At 43.9% G+C, this 24096-nt stretch overlaps 1 protein-coding gene across 3 annotated transcripts in view; it reads left to right on the plus strand.

Annotated features, from left to right (window-relative positions):
* The window catches only part of ANKRD44 (ankyrin repeat domain 44), a 254719-nt gene that overhangs the window by 73745 nt on the left and 156878 nt on the right, over positions 1-24096 (plus strand). For all 3 annotated transcript variants that reach the window (XR_013261861.1, XM_077448708.1, XM_077448709.1), the window contains exons 3-4: positions 14958-15036; positions 23251-23321. Coding sequence is in view for 2 of the 3 variants with exons in the window: in XM_077448708.1 (XP_077304834.1) it covers positions 14958-15036; positions 23251-23321 (150 nt within the window). In the remaining variant the exon portion in view is untranslated. The remainder of the gene's footprint in view (positions 1-14957; positions 15037-23250; positions 23322-24096) is intronic.

Here is a 24096-nt window from a genome sequence, read left to right on the forward strand (position 1 = left end):
CTGGTGCCTATCCATGGCAGCATAACTGTGACAAGCTCCGCCTTGGCTCCTCCCTCAGGACTAGTGAATATTATAAAAGAAATGGCTAGTACGGCCCCCGCATTCTCCGTAATATAGAATACCGAGGGTGGGATTGTATGCTGCCATGGATAGGCACCAGGAAAAGAAAATTACGGTAAGTATGGTACAATTTTCTGTTTTCCTGGTGCCTCAATGGCAGCATACCTGTGACAAATAACTAGCTGAGACGGGTGGGATGATGCTTAGAAGTTTATTTTAAAGAAATTATTATTTAGAAGAAGCGAAGGCTGAAGTGACTGCCTGTCTGCCAAACTCCACCGAAGAGAGAGCTCCTGGGTCCACCCTGTAATGTTTCAGAAACATATGTTGGGATGACCAAGTCGCTGCCAGACAAATAGTTTCAATTGACACATTCGCTCTTGCCGCCCAAGAGGCAGAAACCGCTCTGGTGGAGTGCGCCCTGACCGCCGAAGGGGGTTCCAGTCCATTTGTTCTGTACACCTTGTGGATGAGTTTAACGATCCATGAGGCAATCGTTCTTGCTGACGCCTCCTTGCCTTTGTGTTTACCCCAGGGAATTATAAACAGCCTGATGGAGGCCCGGAATGATGCTGTGGCCTGCAGATAGCATCTCAAAGTGGAGGCAATGTCTAGCTCATGAAGAGAACCGGAGTCCTGTTCCGAAAATGTTGGGAGTGCCCAAGGTTCCGACATGTTCAAGGATGATGCGACCTTGGGAATAAATCCTTGCACTGTTGTGAGTTCTATTCTGTCTAGATAGAATATAATGTGATTATGATCTGCTCCTAAGGCTTGGAGCTCTGAAACCCGTCTGCCAGAGGTTATAGCTATCAGGAAGGCTAGCTTCAAGGTTAGATTCCAGAGCGATGCCGACTCCGAAGGGGCAAAAGGTGGATTGGCCAAGGACTCCAGGATGACAGCAAGGTCCCAAGTGGGAAAAGATTGTTTGGTTGGCGGTCGGATCTTTCTGACAGCTTTGAAGAACTGGATTAACAATGGATCCTCGGCCCATCTTCTACTGGTTGCTGCTGAAATCGCTGATACCTGTACCTTTAGTGTACCTAGTGCAAGGCCTAGGTCTAGGCCTGCCTGCAAAAACTCAAGAATTTGAGAGGATGATGGGGAACCTGGATCACAGCTTCTGCCAAGCATGAAGGCCCTGAACTTGTTCCACACTTTATCGTATATGCCGTTTGTGGATGGTTTTCTTGCTTTGAGCAGGGTTACGATCACTTTGTCGGAGCACCTTAGGTATTGGAACCTTTCCCTTTCAACTGCCAGATGTGAAGATCCAGCCTGCGGGGATCTGGATGGGTGTAACATCCTTGCGACAGGAGAAGAGGTATTATTGGAACCTTGACTGGAGGCCGGGTACTCAGATACATTGCTGTGGGGAACCAAGGACGTCTTGGCCAGTACGGTAGGACCGCTATCACCGTCGTGGTTTCCCTCATAAGTCTTGACAAGAATCTTGGAATGAGAGGCCGTGGAGGGAAGGCATAGGCCCGATTGCACGCCCAAGGGGCTGAGAGGGCATCTATTGCCTCTGCCTGGGGGTGAGGAAGCCTCGAGATGAAGCTTGGTATTGAATGTTGTCGCAAAGAGGTCTAGCTCGAGGGGACCCCACTGGTTCACTATCCAGTTGAAACTCTCCGGTGTATAGACCATTCGTTGGTATCCACAAACTTGCGGGAAAGGCTGTCGGCCCTCAAGTTGAGATGACCGGACAGATTTACTGCCCTTAGGTCTTTCAGATTCCTTTCTGCCCAGAGGATAATGGGTTCCACCTCGTTCAGGAGGGACCTGCTGCGCGTCCCCCCTTGTCGGTGTACATGTTGCCCTGTTGTCCATCCTGAGGAGAACTGGTTTCCCCGAAATCTCGAACTCTAGGGCTAGTAATGCAAGGTCTGAGCTCCAGGACATTTGACACCATGCCTGCTGTATGGAAGGACCATCTTCCCTGTACTGAGATCTGGTTGCAGTGTTCTCCCCAACCTGCTGCACTGGCATCGGTAGTAATTGTGATCCAGTCGACATGCCCTAGCGGGCGTGATTTCAGAAGTGTCTGTTTCTTCATCCACCAATGTAGACTCCTGAGCATCAAGGTCGTCAAGCGTATGGGTTGGTATAGATACCGTCTGTTCCACAGTCTTAGGAACTCCAGCTGGAAATGTCTCAAATGCCAATGGGCCCAGGGGACCATAGGGATACATGACGACATCCGGCCTATCAGGCTCAAGCAGTTTGAGGCTGTAAGGTAGGATCTCGTACTCACTTTCTTCATTTGCTGAATAATGGATGTTGCCTTCTGAGGTGGGAGAGCCACTGTTCCGTTCCTTGTGTTGAACAGAGCGCCCAAATAGACCATCTCCTGGGTTGGAGAAAGGTGACTTTTCTCCTGGTTTATCTTCCATCCGAATTCCGTTAGCGTCGTCAAAAGAGTGTTCCTGTGTTCCACTAACTGGGCTGGATCCTTCGCCAGGAGTAGAAGGTCGTCCAAGTAGTGGTATACCCAAAGCCCCAATTCTCTTAGAGGGGCTATGATGGCAATCAGGGTCTTTGTGAAGACTCTTGGCGACGTGCAGAGGCCAAATGGAAGGCTCTGGAATTGGAGATGTACCTGCCCCACAGCGAATCTCAGATACTTCTGGAAAGGAGGGAGTATGGGTATATGCAGGTAAGCGTCCTGCAAGTCTATTGACAACATCCAGTCCCCTGGTTGGACTACACGAATAATCATCTGTAGTGACTCCATCTTGAATTTTCCTAGGAAAATATAGCGATTTAGTCTTTTTAGGTCTATGACGAGTAAAAACCCGAAAATCTCTCTGATGGAGGCACTGGGACTACTGCTTGTTGCTCCTGCAGGGAGAGAAGAAATCGCTTTAGTGCTTCCGCTTTTTGGGGGGACCTTGACACCCTTGTCGGGGAGAAGAATTCCTTGGGAGGTTTGTCTAGAAATGGCCGTATTTGACCTTGGCAATTACCCAAGGATCCCTGCACTTTTGTTCCCAGATCTTTGAGAACTGTTTTAACCTGGTCCCTACAGGGATTGCTTGGGCTGGCCTAGCGTCAAAAGGATTTAGTTGAATCCTGTGGGGTAGGCACTGGTCTCTGTCTCCGGGTTTTGAGAAACGTAGACTGTGTGCTTTTCCAATTATGCCTGAAGCCTTTCCCTTGCCTGGACTGTTGGTAATCCTTATTTTTGGAGTATTGGAATCTGGGTGCGAATGTCCTGGAGCATCTGGATCGCCTGTCTTGGGGAAGTAGGCCTGACTTTCCGCCAGTGACCCGAGAGATGGCCTTGTCCAGCTTTTCCCCAAACAAGGCTTTACCGTCAAAAGGTATCTTGCACCAGTTCTGCTTGGAGGCAATGTCCGCTGCCCACGGTTTCAGCCACGCCCGTTTGGCCATTACTGAGTGGAGCATTGCCCTTGTGGAGCAACGAATTGAGTCAATGGCGGCTTCACCAATAAAGTCCGCTGAGAGCTTCAGCTCATCCAAGGCCTTAATTATATCTTCCTTTGGGATAACCTGTTGGATTGCTGACTCTATGTTATCCGTCCAGACGCGTAGTGCGTTGGACACTGATGTCAGGGCTATCGCAGGCTTACAGGCGTTGCCTGCCATCTGGTAAGCCTTCTTAAGATCAAGGTCCATCCTTCTGTCCAGAAGATCCTTGAAAGAAGTTGAATCCTCCAGGGGCAATGTGACATTCTTTGCCAGCCTTACCACTGCTGCATCGACCACTGGAGGACCCTCCAGCATTGCGGAATCCGCCTCTGAGAGAAGGTATAACTTGCCCAAGCGATTGGTGGAAAATCTCTTTTCTGTCTTTTTCCACTCTTCCTCGACCACATCCCTGATCTCTTCCATGAGAGGGAAAAAGGAGATCTGGCGCTTGAGAAAGGGGAAGTATGATTTAGACTTCTTAACCTCTGTGTTGGTCTCTTCCCAGCCGATCGCTTGTTTAACTGCCTGTACATAAGGCTGGACCATGGCGAAAGCAAAGCCGGAGGCATCTAGGTCATCAGATGATTCCTCTGAAATGGCAATCTCTTCTTGATGTTTAGAAGAAGATGCAGGCGTTAGATGAAAAATTCCACCCGTGGATGGTCCGGGAATGAAAGCCTCAGCCGTCTGCTCCTGGGGAGGGGATGCTGGTTGTTGTGTCGGCATTGTGGCTACCAATTCTGCAAGGGAGTCTTTTACTGCCTTTTTAAGTAGATCCGCCACTTGCAGACCCTCAGATTCCCTGTCCGCTGCATAGTCACTAAGGCAATTTCGACAAATCAGTTTGTCTGGAAGTGGGGTACCTCCACAGGCCTGACATCTTGTAGGTCTAAGTCTCGGGGAGCTCGAATAATGGCGCTTTTTGTACGAAGATTTCCTGCCACTTCTGTAATCCCCACGCCTGGGCGATCTGTCTCTACTGTGACTAGAGTCATCCTCGTCTTCATATCGCCTTGAGGTCCTCTTAGACGTCTTCTGGCGTACAGGACTGAAATACATAAAAGTACCAGCCTCAGTGCACTCTTTTTTTTTTAAATGACTTACCTGGACGTAGGTCCTTACCTTGGGAGTAGAGTAGGATCTTGTGCGGGCAGCGAATGGCTCATGCTAGGTGGTTTAGCAGAGGCAGCAGCTAGGAAAAAGAGTCAGAGGAGAAGCATTAACTGGCCGTGCCCTAACTTAAAAAAAAAAGGGAATTTACCTCCATAAATAATGGCTTTCCTTTTTTCTTTTTTTTGGGAACAGCAAAGGAACATTTAATTAATTAATTAAATTCTTTAATTTTATTTGTATAAATAAATTAATATATATTATTTATTTATATTATTTAATTCAATCTATATTTATTTATTTGCCTACCTTTACGCGAATGGGTATTGTCTTCCCTGGAGCTCTGGAATGTAGTTCTCCCTGCAGCCACAGGCATCCCACTGAGGCTATCAGGGAGATAAATAGGAGGATAAATAGGAGGAGGAGGGGTGGGGGCACGCCTGTGCTCCACCCCTGACACTCTGAGGGCAGAGTCGACACTGTGCCCTTAGCAAAAATGGCCGCCGCAGCATCCGGATACATGTGCCGACCGGCGGAACGAGCCGCCGAAAGACCCGCCCCGCCGGCGCATGCGCAGAGGACGGCGGGGAATGCCGAGAGTAAATAAAATGGGGGGGTTTCTCTGAAAAGAATGAGAGACCAAGGGAAAAGAATAGAAAGTTGGGGAGGAGGGGAGGAAAAGAGAGAGGGAAGAGGAAAAAGAAAGGAGAGGAAAGAGAAGGATTGCAAACCTAAGAATAAAGGGAAAAAGGAAAGATAAGGAAGACAGAAGGGAAGAGAGAGGGGGAAAGGAAAAAGGAATGCAGAAATAGCTGCCGCCTCTGCTGCCATGAGTGAGCTGAAGCCTAAATACCCAAACTGCGGATAAAGCTCTTAGTTAAGAGACAAACTTCTTGTCCCAAAAGATCCTACAGAAGGGACTTCCAACCTTATAAGCGCATTTAGCTGCCCAAGAGAAGGAACATATAACATAGATACTAGAAAATGAAAATAAACGTGAATAATAGCATAGTCCCAAATAGTGATAGATACTTATTGGCACTATACTATTATTCACGTTTATTTTCATTTTCTAGTATCTACTGTTATAGTATATACTAGCACGTATGTTATGTATGTTACAAATGTGTGAATATATTTAGGTATCATTAGATCTATTACACTTTTTATTATTCACATTTAGCGCCCCCTATCTAATTATAGGTGACAGATGTAGATCATACACTGTTCTTTTTCAGACCAAGAGCAGATCCATTTTCATCAGAAGTTAAAGTAGATCTAAACCCAAAAACTAAAATTTCAAATGTTTGTATAGCTAAAACTTTTTTTTTTTTTTTGGTTAAAGTATGTAATGTTTAAAACCCCTGCCAGTTTATTTTTCGTTGTACACATACCAGGCAGTTAAGGGAAATCCTACACATTTTTCCCCAGAACAGGTGTTCCATTTGGAAGACTTCCATTTACCTTTAATGGCCAGCTCACACCATATGCAGTCCAGTGCGTTTTTTTTTTTCTGCATCAAATGCACATGGAAAGTAGGTTATATGGTTTCCAAATGACATAGTTCCCCTCCAGTGCAGTCAGTTACAAGACATTCCAGTTCCAGAAAAAAAAGTACAACATGCTGCATTTTCCTGCTCTGGATTGTACTGGAATGTAGTAAAAGACACCAGAAAGTATCAAAACCGCATCAGACAGCAGTACTGTGAAAAAAAAAAAGCATCTGGAAATGCTTCAAAAACACACTGGAACGCATCAAAAACGAACATGCAGAAATACAACCAGAGTGGATCTGGATTGCGTTTTTGTGATGTGAACCAGCCCTTATTCTGGGGACAAATCTAAAATGTTGGTCTTGGTGACAATAATCACATTCTCCCCAAAACAGACAGCAATAAAACCTTCCTTATACAAACCAAAACTAAAAAATGAAGGTTTTGCATGATGATATGCTTTAATATGTGGAAGCATGGTAGTCCTTAGATGTGCTAGTTACATTTGTTTTCTTTTTTCAGCCTATTTGCTTCATTTTCACCTTGTGATTCTGCTAGTAAAATATTTCCAGTCCTTGGGTAACAATGCTCACTCATCCTTCTGTATCAGAACAACAGAAACAGGATAGGACAACAGAACCTGGTCTCTCTCTCTTATTCTTCATAATATAGAGGATGGGGTACTATAGCCCTTAGATATAGTTGAGAACAATGGGGTAGCTTTACTAAAACTGGAGAGTGCAAAATCTCGGGCAGCTGTGCATAGAAACCAATCAGCTTACATTTTTTTTTTTTTTTTGTCAAAGCTTAATTGAATAAGCTGAAGTTAGAAGCTGATTGGCTACCATGCAGAGCTGTACCAGATTGTGCACTCTCCAGTTTTAGTAAATCAACCTTAAGCCTTGTACACATGGTAGGATTGTTGGGTGACTGAGCATCTGATTTTTGCCAAAAAGGTGTATGCAGGATTTTGTCTAGCATGCTAACGGTACGCAAATCGCCGTTTGACAAACACAAACATAGTGAAGTACTATGAGAGTATAAGGAGGAAGTTAATTTCTCAAGCACCACCCTTTGGGCTCCTTGTGCTAAATTTGTGTTAGTAGAAGTTTGGTGAGTGTTGATTCGTAACTTTCAGATCATTCCTGAGCGTTCATTCATCAACCAACCATGTTGCAATATAAGAGGAGAGAACCTGTGGTTATTGGGCTAGGAGTCATTGATTTGACCCAAGTCCTTTCCAGGAACAGGAGGAAGAGGAGTTCTTGGACCAAAAATTTGATTGATCGAGGTTGCTCGATCGTGAGCAATTATCCCATATGCCTTTGCTGCCGGAGCTCCAGAAGAATAAGCCGGATGATTTTCGGAATTCTCTGCAGATGACGGACCCCTGCTTTTACCACCTCTTGACATTGGTGACCCCCTATATTAAGAAGCAGGACACGTGTATGAAGCTTTCCATCACTACTGAGCAAAGGCTCATACTCACCTTGCGGTACTTGGTGATGGGGAGAAGCCTCCAGGATCTTAAATTTACTACTGGGACCCCCCAGGCTCATGGAGTCATTATTTCAGAGACCTGCTCGGCCATCATTCAAGTGCTGCAGAAGGGCAGAAGGACTATATTAAAGTTGTTTTTTTTCTTTAAGATCACATTCTATGTATTTCTGTTTGCTAATGTTTTTATTTCATGTTGTGATTACATAATTATCAATATTGTAATATGCTGTGAATGTCCTCTTTGTCCTCATGCATGCTGTAAGAGTTTTCCAGCTCAGCTTCTTTTTTGGTCTACATTAGAGGTCGACTGATATGGGTTTTTCTCTGGCCGATGCCGATATTTAGAAGTCTCAGTGGCCGATGGCCAATATATATAATGTTGATTTTTTTTTTGGGCTGATATGTTATGCCAATTTTTAATTTATTTTTCCTTTTTTTTTTTCCCCCTTCATCTCATAAAATCTAACAGACACCTTTCACACTGGGGCATTTTTCAGGCACTTTTGGGCTAAAAATAGCACCTGTAAAGTGCCTGCAAAATGGCTCCCCTGCTGTCTGTGTGAAAGCCTAAGTGCTTTCACACTGAGGCGATACGCTGGCAGGATGTTAAAAAAAAGTCCTGCAAGCAGCACGTTTGGAGTGGTGTATACCGCTCCTCCATCACTCCTGCCCATTGAAATGAATGGGCACCACTGCCGAAGCGCATGCATTGTAATTTGGCAGCGGCGCTTCACGGTCGCATTTAACCTCTTCCTTGGCCGCTAGCTGGGTTATAAGTGCCCTGCTAGAAGCCGAATAGCGGTGCTAAAATGACGGTAAAGTGCCGCTAAAACTAGCAGCGTTTTACTGTCAACGCCTGCCTGCTCCAGTGTGAAGGCAGCCTTACGTAATAAGTGATACAGAAAATTCCTTACATTTAAACATTTATTAAACAAAACAAACCTCCAATCAGTTCACTTGTATGTATAATTTAGATTAAAAAAACCCCCAAAAAACTATATATTAAATACACAAAAAACAGGTAATCAAAACTTTTGGAGGAAAAAAATAGGCTAACTTTACTGTTTTTTTTTTTTTTTTAAATCGTTAGTGTCTTTTTTTCCCAAAAAATTGCATTTGAAAGACCCCTGCGCAAATGCTGTGTGACATAAAATATTGCAACAACCGCTATTTTATTCCCTAGGGTCACTGCTAAAAAAATATATATAATTTTTTGGGGTTCTAAGTGACTTTCTAGCAGAAAATACTGGATTTTTACTTGGAAGCAACAAGTGTCAGAAAAGATTTAGTCTTTAAATGGTTAAACTGAGAACTCTACACACTGAGTTGAATTCATTCATAAGTGTAAACATTGTATCTCTTTTTTCTTTTCTTGGCAGACTGCCCAGAGAGGAAACAAGTTGCTTCTATGTAGACTCAGGCAACTTGCATTGACTTCTATTAGGCTGCTTTCACACTGGGGCGGTATTCAGGTGTTACAGCGCTAAAAATAGCGCCTGTGTAGCGCCTGAAAAAAAACGGCCCCTTTCACTCCAGTGTGAAAGCCGGAGGGCTTTCACTCCAGTGTGAAAGCCGGAGGGCTTTCACACTGGAGCGATGCGCTGGCAGGACGGTGAAAAAAGTCCTGCTAGCCGCATCTTTGGAGCGGTGAAGGAGCGGTGTATTCACCGCTCCTAAACCGCTCCTACCCATTGAAATCAATGGGACACCGCGGCAATATCGCCGGCAAAGCGCCGCTGCAGCGGCGCTTTGCGGGCGGGTTTAACCCTTTTTCGGCCGCTAGCGGGTGTTAAAACCACCCCGCTAGCGCCCGCAGACCGCCGCTAAAATGACAGTAAAGCGCCGCTAAGAATAGCGGCACTTTACCGCCGACGCCGCTCCCGCCCCAGTGTGAAAGCAGCCTTACAGAAGTCATTTCCAAGTCGCGCTGTAATTATAATCGACCTTTTTATCAGCACAATCGGCCGATGCCAATTAATTAAAAAACTACAAATATCGGCCAATATATCGGTCGACCTCTAGTCTACATGCATATTTTCCTATAATAAAAATTTATGGAGAATAATACTTGGCTATGTGTTTTTCTTCAAATGACAGTTTGGGAGTAGGTAGTTAAATAAAAAAAAAAAAAAAAAACACAATGAAAAATTAACAAGGGACACCAATGTAGTTGTATCTTTGATCTTAAAAACTCTGGGATAATGGTGTTGTGGTAACTTCCTCAGTTTACAAGACTGAACTTTTCCAACTTGTTCCTTGATTCCGAGCAAGCGTGGTTGTACTTTCGACTTTTGTGTGATGATTTCTGTACTGACCATCTGAAAATCAGACGTTGAGTTCACATCAGACAAATGTTTGATAGCCTGCACATCCAGCTTTTGTCTGATGTAAAAGTCAAATCGTCTGCCGTTTGCACCGTACTAACGATCCAAAAATTAATAGACAGCTCGTCTTCAGACTTTTCCCTTCCAATTTTCTTACCATGTGTACGAGCCTTTAGCCCTGGTTTACACTGCTGCAGGATTGAAATCGTGCGAGTTCAGCTGAACTCATTTCATTCCCGCATGTCAGTCCGACATATCTCAGAGACATCTGTGCGGTTTCCTGCACAGATGTCTATTGAAATTGCACCTGAAATTGCCAAAAGTAGTACAGGGACTACTTTTGGGAATCGGTGCTGTGCCGCAAAGTCAGGGTCACACAGAGTCGGACCGTTCCAATGCGGACAATAGCCCCTGATCTGGCATGCGATTTGACATGTCAAAATGCATCACTGTGAACCAGGGCTCAATGTAATTAATAAGAGTACAGCACAGTCAGAAAGCACAGGAGATTTCTGCCACATCCAACAAGCTATTGTTTTTAAGACCCCTTTCACACTGAGGGAGTTTTCAGGTATTTTAGCGCTAGAAATAGCACCTGAAAACTGCCTCCCATTCATTACAATGGGTGTTGTCACACTGGTGCGGTGCGCTTGCAGGACGTTCAGAAAAGTCCTGCAAGCAGCATCTTTGGGTTGGTTTGGGAGTGCTGTATAGAGCGCTCCCAAGACAAATAAGAGAAGTTCCTTGTTAGGTCATGATGTTGTTAATTTACTAGAAGTGACTTAGAGGGGAAAAAATGTATTATTCTCTATGGAGACAGTTCACATATCCACTCCAAAACGCCTGAAGCCAGAAGATCCAAAACGCCTGAAGCCAGAAGATCCAAAACGCCTGAAGCTCAAACAAGTTCTGGGACTTTTTTTAGGCAGATTTGGGCATTTTTCTGCTTTTTACATTGGTGACCTTTTGACCTGTACAAAATTGCGTCAAAATCGTGGCAAAAAACGCAGTAAAATCGTGCAACTTTCTCCCTTAAAATGCTACGTTCAGAAGACAGATGTTCAAACTTATGTAAACAAATTTTGGACCACTATTAAATTACTAAGGGCTAATTCACACCAGACACAGTGTTACAATGCAGCGGCCGGTGTGCTGTGCCGTCCAGCCAGATCAGCGTAGTTCTGGTGCACCTATCTCGGTGCATGGCACTATTCACTTAAAAACAAATTTTATTGAAATGTCACACAGACATTTCATAAAGTTCTATTGGTCACCGTGTGGTGCAAGGCAGTGGGTTGCCTTAAACTGCACTGTGCTAAAAAAAAAAAATGCATGCAGTACTATTATTTTTATGTCATTATTATACAGGATTTATATAGCATGCACAGTTTGCAGGCAGTACAGTGACAATACAATTAAATACAGGAGGAATCAGAGGGCTCTGCTTGTTAGAGCTTACAATTTAAAAAGAAGGGTCAAGTGATACAGAAGGTGGAGAAAATATAATCAGGGAGTGATTTCAAAGCTTTGTTGTGTAATTGGTTAAGAAGGGGCATATTTTTGAGATGTTGCAGTGGTTGAGCACACTTACATGCTGGGACAGGTTGATAGTTGGGGCATCCATTATGACTTAGAAGTCAGGGTAAGGAGTGCATGGGGAAGGGAATATTATGAGCTCAGTTTTGGATAGATTACGTTTGGGGAAGTTATGTGACATCCAGACTGATATGTCTGTTATGAGGAGACTAATGGAGTTTGCTGAGGAGTAGAGAGATAGATTTGTGTGTCATCATTGTAGAAATGGCATTTAATGGCATTCAGCTGACCCAGGGAAGAGGTGCAGTATTTTTTTCACCACACACAGCCTGCACAGCACAGGAATGCAATGGTGTGAACTGGACATTTAAAGGGGTTGTAAGCCTGCATGTTTTTTCCCCCTAATGCATTCTATGCATCAAGGTGAAAAACCTCCTTTAGTGTAGCAGCCCCCCAGTGCCCCTCTTTTACTTACCTTAATCCTGTCCTTCCCAAGCCGGGAACGAGCACACTAACTCCAGCCAGTGTCTCGTGCCGTGATTGGATAGATTGATAGCAGCGCAGCCATTGGCTCCCGCTGTTGTCAATTAAATCCAATGATGCGGGAGCTGGGGGTGGGGCCGAGTCCTGCTGTCTGTGTCAATAGCAGCACGACACAAGAGCATGCCCACACGGGTTCCCCGAGGGAGAGGGGTTCTCCAATGGGGCACTCAAGAAGAGAAGAAGCCAGGAGCGCCGCTGTGGGACTCCAGAAGAAGAGGACCGGGCCACTCTGTGCAAAACTAACTGCACGGAGGAGGTAAGTATGACATGTTTGTTAAAATTTTTTTATTAAATTTACCTTTAGATATCCTTTAAGGAAACAAGGCAATTTGCCTTGTCATTTGGTGGGACTGTGCTGGAGTAGTTGCCCCAATGCAGTCCCACGGCATCTGGTGTGAATATACCCTAAAGATATTAGCATACCCTGGGAAGCTTGCCATATAGGGAAACTGCATTAGAGAGCCTGACATATCAAGAGGTTAGTTTGTAAAATCTTCTATATGGAGAGACTGCACTGGAGAACCTGCCATAAAGGGGAAACTACCCTGGAGAGCTTACATATGGGAAGACTGCAGTGGACAGCCAGCCAGATGGAGAAACTATACTGGAGAACCATCCATATGAGGAGACTACCCTGGAGAGACTGCCATACAGAGAGACTGTTCTGGAGAGCCTGCCATATGGAGATACTACTCTAAAGAGCCTGCCATATTGAGAGACTACCCTGGAGAGCCTTCCATATGGGGAGACTGCATTGGGGAGTCTGCCATAATAAGTGAAAACCTTGGAGAGCCTACCAAGTGGACAGACTACTGTGTAAAATGACCTGTGTGGCTCTGCAGGGAATTACCTTTGTTCCTGACTAGAAAAATACTGCAAAAATCTTCTCCTATGTATCCTTTGAAAGTGACAATACAGGTCATGAGACCAGGCCACAAAGAACATAAAGTATTCAGGGCCGTTTCTTCCACTGGGCACGCTGGACAGTTGCCCGGAGGCCACACTTGTTTGGAGGGCCCCATCCAGGGCCGATCCTCAGCGTTGCAATCTGCTGCTTAAGTTGACTGACTGCACTGTTGCTCACTTGCTAGAATCACCCGGCATCTAGTTAGCAACCAGTGACGTCAGTCAGAGGCCGCTGCCGCCCAAGCATTCATATCGTGCCGCGGCCACCCTAGCGGCTAGTGAACAAACTCCACCCACCTCTGCCATGTTCTTCAGACCGCGTGGAGAGGGAGCGGAGCGGAAAGACGGCCCATGATAGCTTGGGCTGCCTTGCTGCTGTGAGTGACAAACTGTACTACACCAGGCCGGTGGCCTCAAGTAAGTCTAACACTGTCTATTTAAGTAAGTTCAAGTTGTGCATCAAACACAGCCACTGTCTGTGCCCCTCAAAAGCTGCCACAGTGCCCATCCAACGCTGCCACTGCGCCCATCAAAGCTGCCACTGTGCCCATCAAAGCTGCCACCGTGCCCATCAAACATAGCCACTGTGCCCATCAAAGCTGCCACTGTGCCCAACAAACAGCCACTGTGCCCATCAAAGCTGCCACTGTGCCCATCAAATACAGCCACTGTGCCCATTAAACGCAGCCACTGTGGCCATCAAACGCAGCCACTGTGCCCATCAAACGAAGCCACTGTGCCCGTCAAACGCAGCCACTGTGCCCATCAATGGCAGCCACCGTGCCCATCAATCGCAGTCCTTGTGCCCATTAAACGCAGCCACTGTGCCCATCAAAAGCTTCCACTGTGCCCATCAAATGCAGCCACTGTGCCCATCAATCGCAGCCACTGTGCCCATCAATCGCAGCCACTGTACCCATTAAACGCAGCCACTGTACCCATCAAAGCTGCCACTGTGCCCATCAAAAGCTGCCACTGTGCCCATCAAACTCTGCCACTGTGCCCATCAAACTCGTGTTATATTGTCCAAACGTTGTATTAATGTTTAAACACTGATTTTGTTTAAAGTACCAATAAATATTGCCTTATTGCTAATTTGCATTTTTATTCTCGTGCGTGATTGTGTAGACAGGGCCCCAGTGCACGGTATTTCCCGGGGGCCTATAATGCCCTTAAGATGGCCCTGAATTGTGTCTCTGCTGGAGATGACCAAGATGTATGTCTGTGTAACTCTGTATACCATTAGAGAAGATAATATTGTAGTAGGTAGAGGTAACATCATCACAGGGTATCAGCAATGTTTGGTGATAGCAGACCTAATGCCGCGTACACACGAGCGGACTGTATGGCGTACTTAGTCCGTCATACAATCCGACGGACAGTCCGTCATACTTTCCACTGAACGGACTTGACCACACACGGATACACGAACAGTCCCTCGAAAGCTTGCGCGATGACGTGTACAGCATGTACGACGGGACTAGAAATAGGAAGTCCAATACACAGCAAAGCACCCTTCCGCCGTGTAAATCCTTTCTGGGCATGCGCCATTCTTAGTCCGTCCAACTAGCACACTGACGACCGTATTGTCCGCTGAAACCAAAGTATGACGGACAGAATTACGGAAAATCCGAAATACTTAGTACGCCAGACTGCACGCTGAAAAAGTCCGCTGAAGCCCACACACGAGCGGACTGTCCGCTGAAATGTGTTTCGACGGACTAAGTACGCCATACAGTCCGCCCGTGTGTACGCGGCATAAGACCTACCATGCATGCTGAAAAAACTAGGAGGGTATAAAGAGCATGAAACTGGCGTCAAGTCTTTTATTTCAACAGAAAAGATAGGCCAATTTATCTGCAGAGAAACTATATACTGTATACATACAATTCTTACATTTCCTCCCATGCTAGTGTCTTACATTTACACCTGTAACTTTTTTCTTTAGTATGTATCAAATAATAAGAATTTAAGTAACCTGTGTGAGAAAGTTACAGATTGTTATTTGTGTTGTATATTACTCACACTAATGCAGGATCATGTTTTGCAGGATCATGATAAGCGAACACCTCTCCATGCAGCAGCATTTTTGGGCGATGCAGAGATTATTGAACTTCTTATATTATCTGGTAAATATGCTTTGTTTTGGGGGATTGGTCCCTTAAATATATTTTTGCAATTTAGTAGGTGTATATAAAAAAGACTAATAAGATGCTGTATGACTATTATCTAAACTGAAAAAGAAACTCTAGGTCTATACTTTTACATTCTCATAATCCTCATTTTACATGATTCATGATTTACAAGTCTGTCCTCTGACCCTGCAAAGCACATAATGGAGACAAAATGACTAAAACTGGAGCAGACAGAATACAGAGCACACACATAGAAACCAATCAGCTTCTAACTTTAGCTTGATCAGTTCAGCTTTGCAAATGAAAGATAGAAGCTGATTGGTTGCCATGCTTAGCTGTTCTGGATTGTGGCTACTTCTGGCCTTGTACATTTTATACACTGTTACTACAAAATTGTATTATTTACATTTCTTATATTGCAGCTTACCAACTATTATGATTTTTTTTAAAAGTCCTTCTTTTCCCCTTCTTTTTTCCCGGTGATCCGCTCAGTAAAACATTTTGGGGTTGATTTACCAAACTAGAGAATGCAAAATCTGGTGCAGCTCTTTTTGTCAAAGTCTAATTGAACAAGTTGAAGTAAGAAGCTGACTGGCTACTTTCAAAGGCGCGCACAGCCTATTGCATTAGGGTGTGCACCCCAAAGCTCAAACACTCAGGCCTTTCTCTGCAGTCTCAGCTGCACTGGACAGTGAATGAATGGGAAGTACTCTGTGCTGAGCAGCTTCCTGTTCATTCACAAGGTGAAGCATAGAAACACAGTTTACTATGTTTCAGTTATGATTGAACACAGTGAGTGAATGTGTGTGTTCATTTAAAAAAAGAAGGGGCTGGTAAATGACATATTGATTAGCCTCTTCCAGCACTCTCCATCCTAAAACATCCCCCGCAGCAACCAGGGGAATAGGAGAGGACGGAAGCCAGCAGTACTGCAGTGGCATGCAATTTGGAGGGAAGCCCGGGCAGAATGGGGAATCGGCACTGCACAGAGTGATTAGGGTGTGCCTAGGCACACCTGACACACACCCCCGTGCACACCTCTGGCTACCATACACAGCTGCACCAGATTTTGCACTCTCTAGTTTTAGCAAATGAACCCCTTTCATCGTGTCTCCAATCTATTGGAGAAACAACATATCCACCTTTGGACAGCAGCATTATCAATCTAGGTAAAAGGTAGTCTTGGACTTGAGTAACAAATTATAGCTGAACTTCAGCTAACTCTTTTTAAAGGAGAAGTATAGGCAAAGCTTTTTTTGGCTATACTTCTCCTAAGGGTCACAGAAGTGTACTTCTTTCTGCACTCCTGTGACCTGTTTTCAGGCGATAGCAACCCAAAGTTAACTGTCTTTACAAAGCTAGCCCAGGTTATGAATAGATCTGTTCCATATGCTTGGGATCTACCCAGCTGCCTCAACTGGTAGCTGGCTCAGCCTCTGAGCAAACCACTGAGGGCCTGAGTCAACGCTCCCGCCCCCTCCACAGCCCAGTGCTCCAGTGAGCATTGGAGGGGCAGAGCAGAGAGCTGATGACGGAAGACAACAAGCTGAGAGCTGCAGCCTAAAGACAACAAGCTGAGCGATCAGCAGACCGATGTTGCATCCGCCTAGATTAGTATAATTTTTTTATTTTTTTTCACCTATACCCATACTTCTCTTCGAAGCAGTTTCAGCAACATATTTTCTCCTTTTGGGATAAAAGTTTTGTATAAGTTAATAAAAGCAGATCATTGTAAGCACCCCTGTCACTGGCAAATGGTTTGCCGCAACCTTCTAACTAACTGCTACATCTGTAGGACAGCTTGGTCTGTTAACCCTTTAGCTGTCAGAACCATTTTTGAATTTTTTTCACATCTTTAAAAATATTTTATGCTTGAAGATTGCAACACTCCCCCCTCAAACATTATATATTTTCTGAAAGCAGACACTGTAAAAAATAAAATATTTTTATTTTTTTATGTCATATGATATTAGCACAATGGTTTAGGAATTTTTATAAAATGTTCTCTAAAAAATAAACTAAAGTTAATTTTGGGGCACATAAATGCAATACCTTGCCCAGTTTTTGGTAAAATATAAAAGATGAGGTTGCACTGAGTAAATAGATACCCAGAAAAATTGCATGCGCCTGTGAAACAGCAACAAACTTCAGTACACTATATTTTCCATAGACGACACGTTAAAGTCCCCTACAGGTCATCAGTATAGAGGTAACCAGGAATAACGGACATAAAATTATTGGTCTCACTCCAGCATGCGCAAAGACATATAACGTGTAGCACAATCAATATTTTAGTGTGTAGGTGCCCCTGATACATGCTTTTACATTTGTATGTACGTGTAAGTTCGGGGGGGGGGGTTGTTGTTAAAAAAAAATGGGGGTAATTTTAAGTTCTTGGGTGGAACTTTTTACATTTAAAAGCTTTTTTTCCTTAACTTTTTTTTCCTTACATCTGCAATTTTTTGGTGACAGGCTGTCTTTAATGAGATATCATATTAATTAAGAAAAGCTTTAAGTATTTCTCAAGGCTTTCTGACCACCCAAATTTTACTAGACTTTTTCCGCCCCTTGTAGTGGAAGTTTGGAAATTATTCATATGATTTTTTATGAGTATTTAATTTTTAAAATTAATAATTGTATCTGCATTCAAGCTCTAAAATATCTAGGGGCAACACACAACTTGGCAAATATAAGCACTCATTTTTGCATTTGATTTAGCTATGCATTGAAAGCTCTCATTGCATTTTCCAGCAAGTGTCAATATTGCATTGTTAACCCCAAGCCTGTCTGCAGTCTGCACTGTGGAGTGGGACTTTTTGGGTATCAAATAACGATAAAACAATTCCAAAAAAATTACCATTTATAAAGCTTAAAAATGTTACCAAATATATGAAAGATTGCAATGAAGCACAGCAGTGGTTATCTGCATCATATATGTGTTCCATCAATAAAGATGTCCTCAATGTCAACTTGAGAAACCTCAACGTGTTTCAACTTATGCTGGGTCTTCATCAGGAGGTAAACAGTGTGTTTCAGAACCCGATGATGCATTGGTACAAAAGAAAAGAGGATGCAAGTCCAAAAAAGAGGTCCTGGAGACTGGATCGGATGAGATGCAAGGGAGATTGACCCAACCACCTCCTCAACAAGAGGATAGATGACCTTATAAACATGAATAGCAAAATCCAGGGCCCTCAGGATCGCCTCAATGATAACAAACACATCCCCACTGTTTTTTACTGTTTTTGTTTTTTGAGGAGGTGGTTGGGCCAATCTCCCTTGCATCTCATCTGATCCAGTCTTCAGAGCCTCTTGTTTGGACTTTCTTCATTTGTACCAATGCATCATTGTATTCTGTAACACACTGTTTACCTCCCAATGAAGACTCTTTATGAGTTGAAATGTGTTTATGTTTCTCAAGTTGACATGGAAAATATCTTTATTGATGGAACTCATATATGATGCAGATAACCATTGATGTACGCATATTTGTCTGCAATCTTTCATTTGCATGGTAAAAAATGTATGCTTTATGAATATGGTAATTTTTTTGAAAGTATGCTTTTTTTTTATTAAGAATTTTCAAACAGTACAGACCAGGTAGGAAAGATAGAAATGTATCTAGTTCTAATAATATATCAAATCAAATAGGGCACCATACTCAGAGTATAACTATAACCATAGGTAGAAATGATCTGCATCTAAATGACATAGCTGTCAAGACTATCACATAAATTGGTAAACTGTATAAGATTAACCAATCAAGTACAGGAAAGTAACCATTGGAAACATACATGTACACAGTAGACAAAGGACTCAGTAAATACCTCTAAGGCATTTCAGGAAATGTTGGCACTATTATCAGATTAAGAAGGTAATGCAACCAGGGCCGGATTAACATAGGGGCTATTGGAGCTGCAGCTCCAGGCCCCTTTCTAAAGATAGGCCCATTTGCCCCAAAAAAAAAAAAAAAAAGATTGACTTTGAGGATTGTAGCTCGGCGATCAGGAGTCACAGAGACCCCACATTTGGGGGGTAGGTAGCTAAAGACCCACTCCAGGACTGGTTAAAATATGGGGCTGCTATCATCTATGGTTCCGGAGATACAGGGCTGCTTGTGCAGCCTGTCAGAAGCTACATACAGAGTGGCAGTATAAATACAAGCTGGAACACTGCAGCAAACTGAGAGGATGAACTCACAGAGCTTATAATAATTATTTGTATATTACTTATGATAATTAACCCCTTACCACCCAGGCCCATTCTGAGACTTCTCTCCTACATGTAAAAGTCATCATTTATTTTATGCTAGAAAATTACTCAGAACCCTCAAGCATTATATTTTGTTTTAGCAGACACCCTATGGAATAAAATGGTGGTCTTTGCAACTTTTTATGTTACACGATATTTGTGCAGCAATTTTTCAAGCTTTTTTTTGGAAAGAAACTGTTTCATTCATAAAAAAACACTAAAGTTAGCACGATTTTTTGTTGTGTACTAAGCGATGCTTTACATTTTTTTTACAGGTTACATGTTTAGAGTTACAGAGGAGGTCTAGTGCTAGAATTATTGCTCTTGCTCTAACGATCGTGTCGTATGTAACCTGTGTGTATCTGGCTCTGATACTAACCAGTGCCTACCCAGGGACTGACTAGTATCTCTCCCCAGCCTGTCCCCACACACCCTCTCACCTGCTGACCTGTGAATGGGGCAATCACTCCCGCAGTGTTATTGTTTTCTGCCAGTGAATACAATGATCAGTGTTGCTAGCTATAGCTGGCAGCACTGATTGTTTTGGGGAAAACCTGACAGGTTGGTTGTACTCAAGTCGGTTAATAGGTTGACTTGTGTAAAACCAGCTAGCCCATACATAGATCGACTATGGCTGGTCTCTGCTTAATTGGTGTAATTTCAATCCGTGTCTGGCCCGCTTAACCACTACGCAGTCCCTAAACATCCTTCCACAAACCTTTAAATTTTTCCTTCCCAGATTACTTCATCCTCCTCTCCTATACATAGTGCCCACTGTCATACTCTCCACACTTCTCTCCTATACATAGTGCCCACTGTCATACTCTCCACACTTCCCTCCTGTACATACTGCTCACTGTCATACCCTCCACACTTCTCTCCTATACATAACGCCCGCTGTCATATCCTACACACTCCTCTCCTGTACATAGTGCCTGCTGTCATACACTTCTCTCCTGTACATAGTACCCACTGTCGTACCCTCCACACTCCTCTCCTATACATAGTGCCCACCGTCATACCCTCCACACTCCTCTCCTGTACATACTACTCACTGTCATACCCTCCACACTCCTCTCCTATACATAGTGCCCACTGTCATACCTCCAACAATTCTCTCCTATACATAGTGCCCACTGTCATACCCTCCACACTCCTCTCCTGTACATACTACTCACTGTCATACCCTCCATACTCCTCTCCTATACATAGTGCCCACTGTCATACGCTCCACACTTCTCTCCTATACATAGTGCCCACTGTCATACCCTCCAAACTCCTCTCCTGTACATACTACTCACTGTCATACCCTCCATACTCCTCTCCTATACATAGTGCCCACTGTCATACCCTTCACACTTCTCTCCTATACATAGTGCCCACTGTCATACCCTCCACACTCCTCTCCTGTACAAACTACTTACTGTCATACCCTCCATACTTCTCTCCTATACATAGTGCCCACCGTCATACCCTCCCTCCATACTCCTCTCCTGTAATTACTGCTTACTGTCCTACTCTCCACACTTCTCTCCTGTACATAATGCCCACTGTCATACCCTCCACACTCCTGTACATATTGCTCACTGTCATACCCTCCACACTCTTCTCTTATACATAGTGCCCAATGTCATACCCTCTACACTCCTCTGCTGTGCATACTGCCCACTGTCATACTCTCCACACTTCTCTCCTGTACATACTGCTCACTGTCATACCCTCCACATTTCTCTCCTATACATAACGCCCGCTGTCATATCCTACACACTCCTCTCCTGTACATAGTGCCTGCTGTTATACACTTCTCTCCTGTACATAGTGCCCACTGTCGTAACCCTCCACACTCCTCTCCTATACATAGAGCCCACCGTCATACCCTCCACACTCCTCTCCTGTACATACTACTCACTGTCATACCCTCCACACTCCTCTCCTGTACATACTACTCACTGTCATACCCTCCACACTCCTCTCCTGTACATACTACTCACTGTCATACCCTCCACACTCCTCTCCTATACATAGTGCCCACTGTCATACCTCCAACAATTCTCTCCTATACATAGTGCCCTCTGTCATACCCTCCACACTCCTCTCCTGTACATACTACTCACTGTCCTACCCTCCACACTCCTCTCCTATACATAGTGCCCACTGTCATACCGCCAACAATTCTCTCCTATACATAGTGCCCACTGTCATACCCTCCACACTCCTCTCCTGTACATACTACTCACTGTCATACCCCCCACACTCCTCTCCTATACATAGTGCCCACTGTCATACCTCCACACTTCTCTCCTATACATAGTGCCCACTGTCATACCCTCCACACTCCTCTCCTGTACATACTACTCACTGTCATACCCTCCATACTCCTCTCCTATACATAGTGCCCACCGCCATACCCTCCCTCCATACTCCTCTCCTGTAATTACTGCTTACTGTCCTACTCTCCACACTTCTCTCCTGTACATAATGCCCACTGTCATACCCTCCACACTCCTGTACATATTGCTCACTGTCATACCCTCCACACTCTTCTCTTATACATAGTGCCCAATGTTATACCATCTACACTCCTCTGCTGTGCATACTGCCCACTGTCATACCCTTCACACTCCTCTCCTGTACATAGTGCCTTCTGCCATACCCTCTGCACTCCTCTCATGTACATAGTGCCCTCTGTTAGACCCTCAACATTCCTCTCCCTCACCTGCACATACTTCCCACTTTTATACCATCCATACTCCTCCCCTGTGCCTCTTACCCACAAAAACTGTTCTTTAAAATTATACTGAATATCCTCAATGTTACCAGCTCTAGAATGGGCACTTTTGTCAGTGTAACTAAAGGAAATCTCACAGTCCTCATATTTGTTCTGCCCCATTATTAATACTTATTTAATTTTGTAATTACTATTGTGATGTATAAAGGAACACGGGGGATGTCAGCTACTCTACATATAGCACTTGTAAAAAAAAGCGTCCCTGAAAATATTTTTTAAATGTTGACAACTATGCACTTAGGCACTGCCCAAGGGACACAGAGTCAGTAGGGGGCCCCATGAGAGTCTCCTGTGATATTAAAGCGGTAGTAAACTTTTCTAACATTACTACTTTTTAGAGGCGCTGGCGTAGGTTATGCCATAATGTACAAGTATGCACAGCATATTAGCACATTAGGGTACACTTAAATTGTCAGACTGAGCCCTCCAGTGCTGTGCTGTGATCAGTCCGGCGGAGCCCGGGCACTTCCATCTTCACCTGGTCTTCCTTTTGGGTTCTGTGCCTTCGGACACTTGGCTTGGCTGCGTTGATGTCATTCCCACACATTCTCATGTGCATCTTCTCTCTCCCATCCCCCCTTTCTCTCTCATTCTCCCTCCCTTACCCCTCACACCTCTTTCATCCCCTTTCTCTCCCTCTCTTTCTCTCTCTCATCCTCCCTCTCTCTCTTTAATTTAATTTGTTATAACAAAAAATTGTTTGCATTTTTATTTATTTATTGTTTATAAAAGGCCCCACCAAAATCCTCAGCACCAGGCCCATAATGTTCTTAATCTGGCCCTGAATGCAACCGTCAGAGAAAATTAATAGGAAAGGGTATTTGGAACAAGGAAGTAAGGAGAAATAAAGTAAAAAGAAAAACAAAAGGGGGGTATCAAGTAGTACCGGTGGGGGGCTCCTGGAAACATCTGAATTCTCAGACCTTAACCGCAACAAGGGCGTCAAATTAAGAGAAATGTTGAAAATGAGACCATACTGTCCACATTAGATTGTATATCTCAGACTTATCATCATCCCATGCAATCATATGTTCCACACTGTCAATCAAAGCCATTTCACAAGCCCGTTCAGCAAAAGAGGATGCCTATCTAAAAGATATTTTGATATTCTTATTTGAATGTTGTGACTTATATGTGAAAATGTATTTTTTTCCTTTCATTTGCTAAAGGAGCTCGTGTTAATGCGAAGGATAACATGTGGTTGACTCCTCTTCACCGTGCTGTTGCTTCAAGAAGTGAGGTTAGTGTGATACCTTAATTTATATTAACCTTATATTCTTTTATTTTACACAGTGATGGCAGTCTTTCCTAATCTGCCATGTTTCTCTCTATTAATTACCATATTCTACCATTTTCCCTTTGATACTAAACACAGATCTGCCCTGCAGTTACCCATGTTCCGACACTCATCCACCTTCAGAAGGAGGGTCCCCAGGGTAGATATTTTGCCCACCTGTCTTAAGGCCCATACACACGATCGGACTTTTTGACAAAAAACATGCAAAATAGTGGTTTTGGAGCAACATCTGACCGTGTGTACACTCCATCGGACAAACTTTTTTGGTTTTCATCAGACTTTTGTTGGCTGTGCGAATGGACAAACTTTCTGGCAACAAAAGTCAGATGGAGCAAAGTCTGATCGTGTGTACAGAAAACCATAGGACTTTTGTACAAAGTACAAACACGCATGCTCAGAACCAAAGCAAAAGATCAGACAACAATACAGAAGTTGACCAAAGGAGGCGGTAAAGAGCAGAAAAACCACATGATTTGGTGAAAGTTGGCTGAAAAAGTCCTGCTGTGTGTATGCAATACAAGTTCTCGGCCGACGCCCTTTGTACAAAAATTCACGGGAAAGTTTGTACAAAGTCCAATCGTGTGTATGAGGCTTTAGTCACATCTACCTTAGAGATGACTAATGTCAGACCCAGGTCAGGTGTTAGATTTATATCTCCCATCTGCCTGAGCACAACTAGAAACCCCCCAGAAAGTGCTAAGACAATCTGGCAGGGTAA

The sequence above is a fragment of the Lithobates pipiens genome, unplaced genomic scaffold (assembly GCF_037356315.1).
Source record: "Lithobates pipiens isolate NorthernLeopardFrog02 unplaced genomic scaffold, aLitPip1_a1.2 Scaffold_22, whole genome shotgun sequence".
Taxonomy (NCBI): domain Eukaryota; kingdom Metazoa; phylum Chordata; class Amphibia; order Anura; family Ranidae; genus Lithobates; species Lithobates pipiens.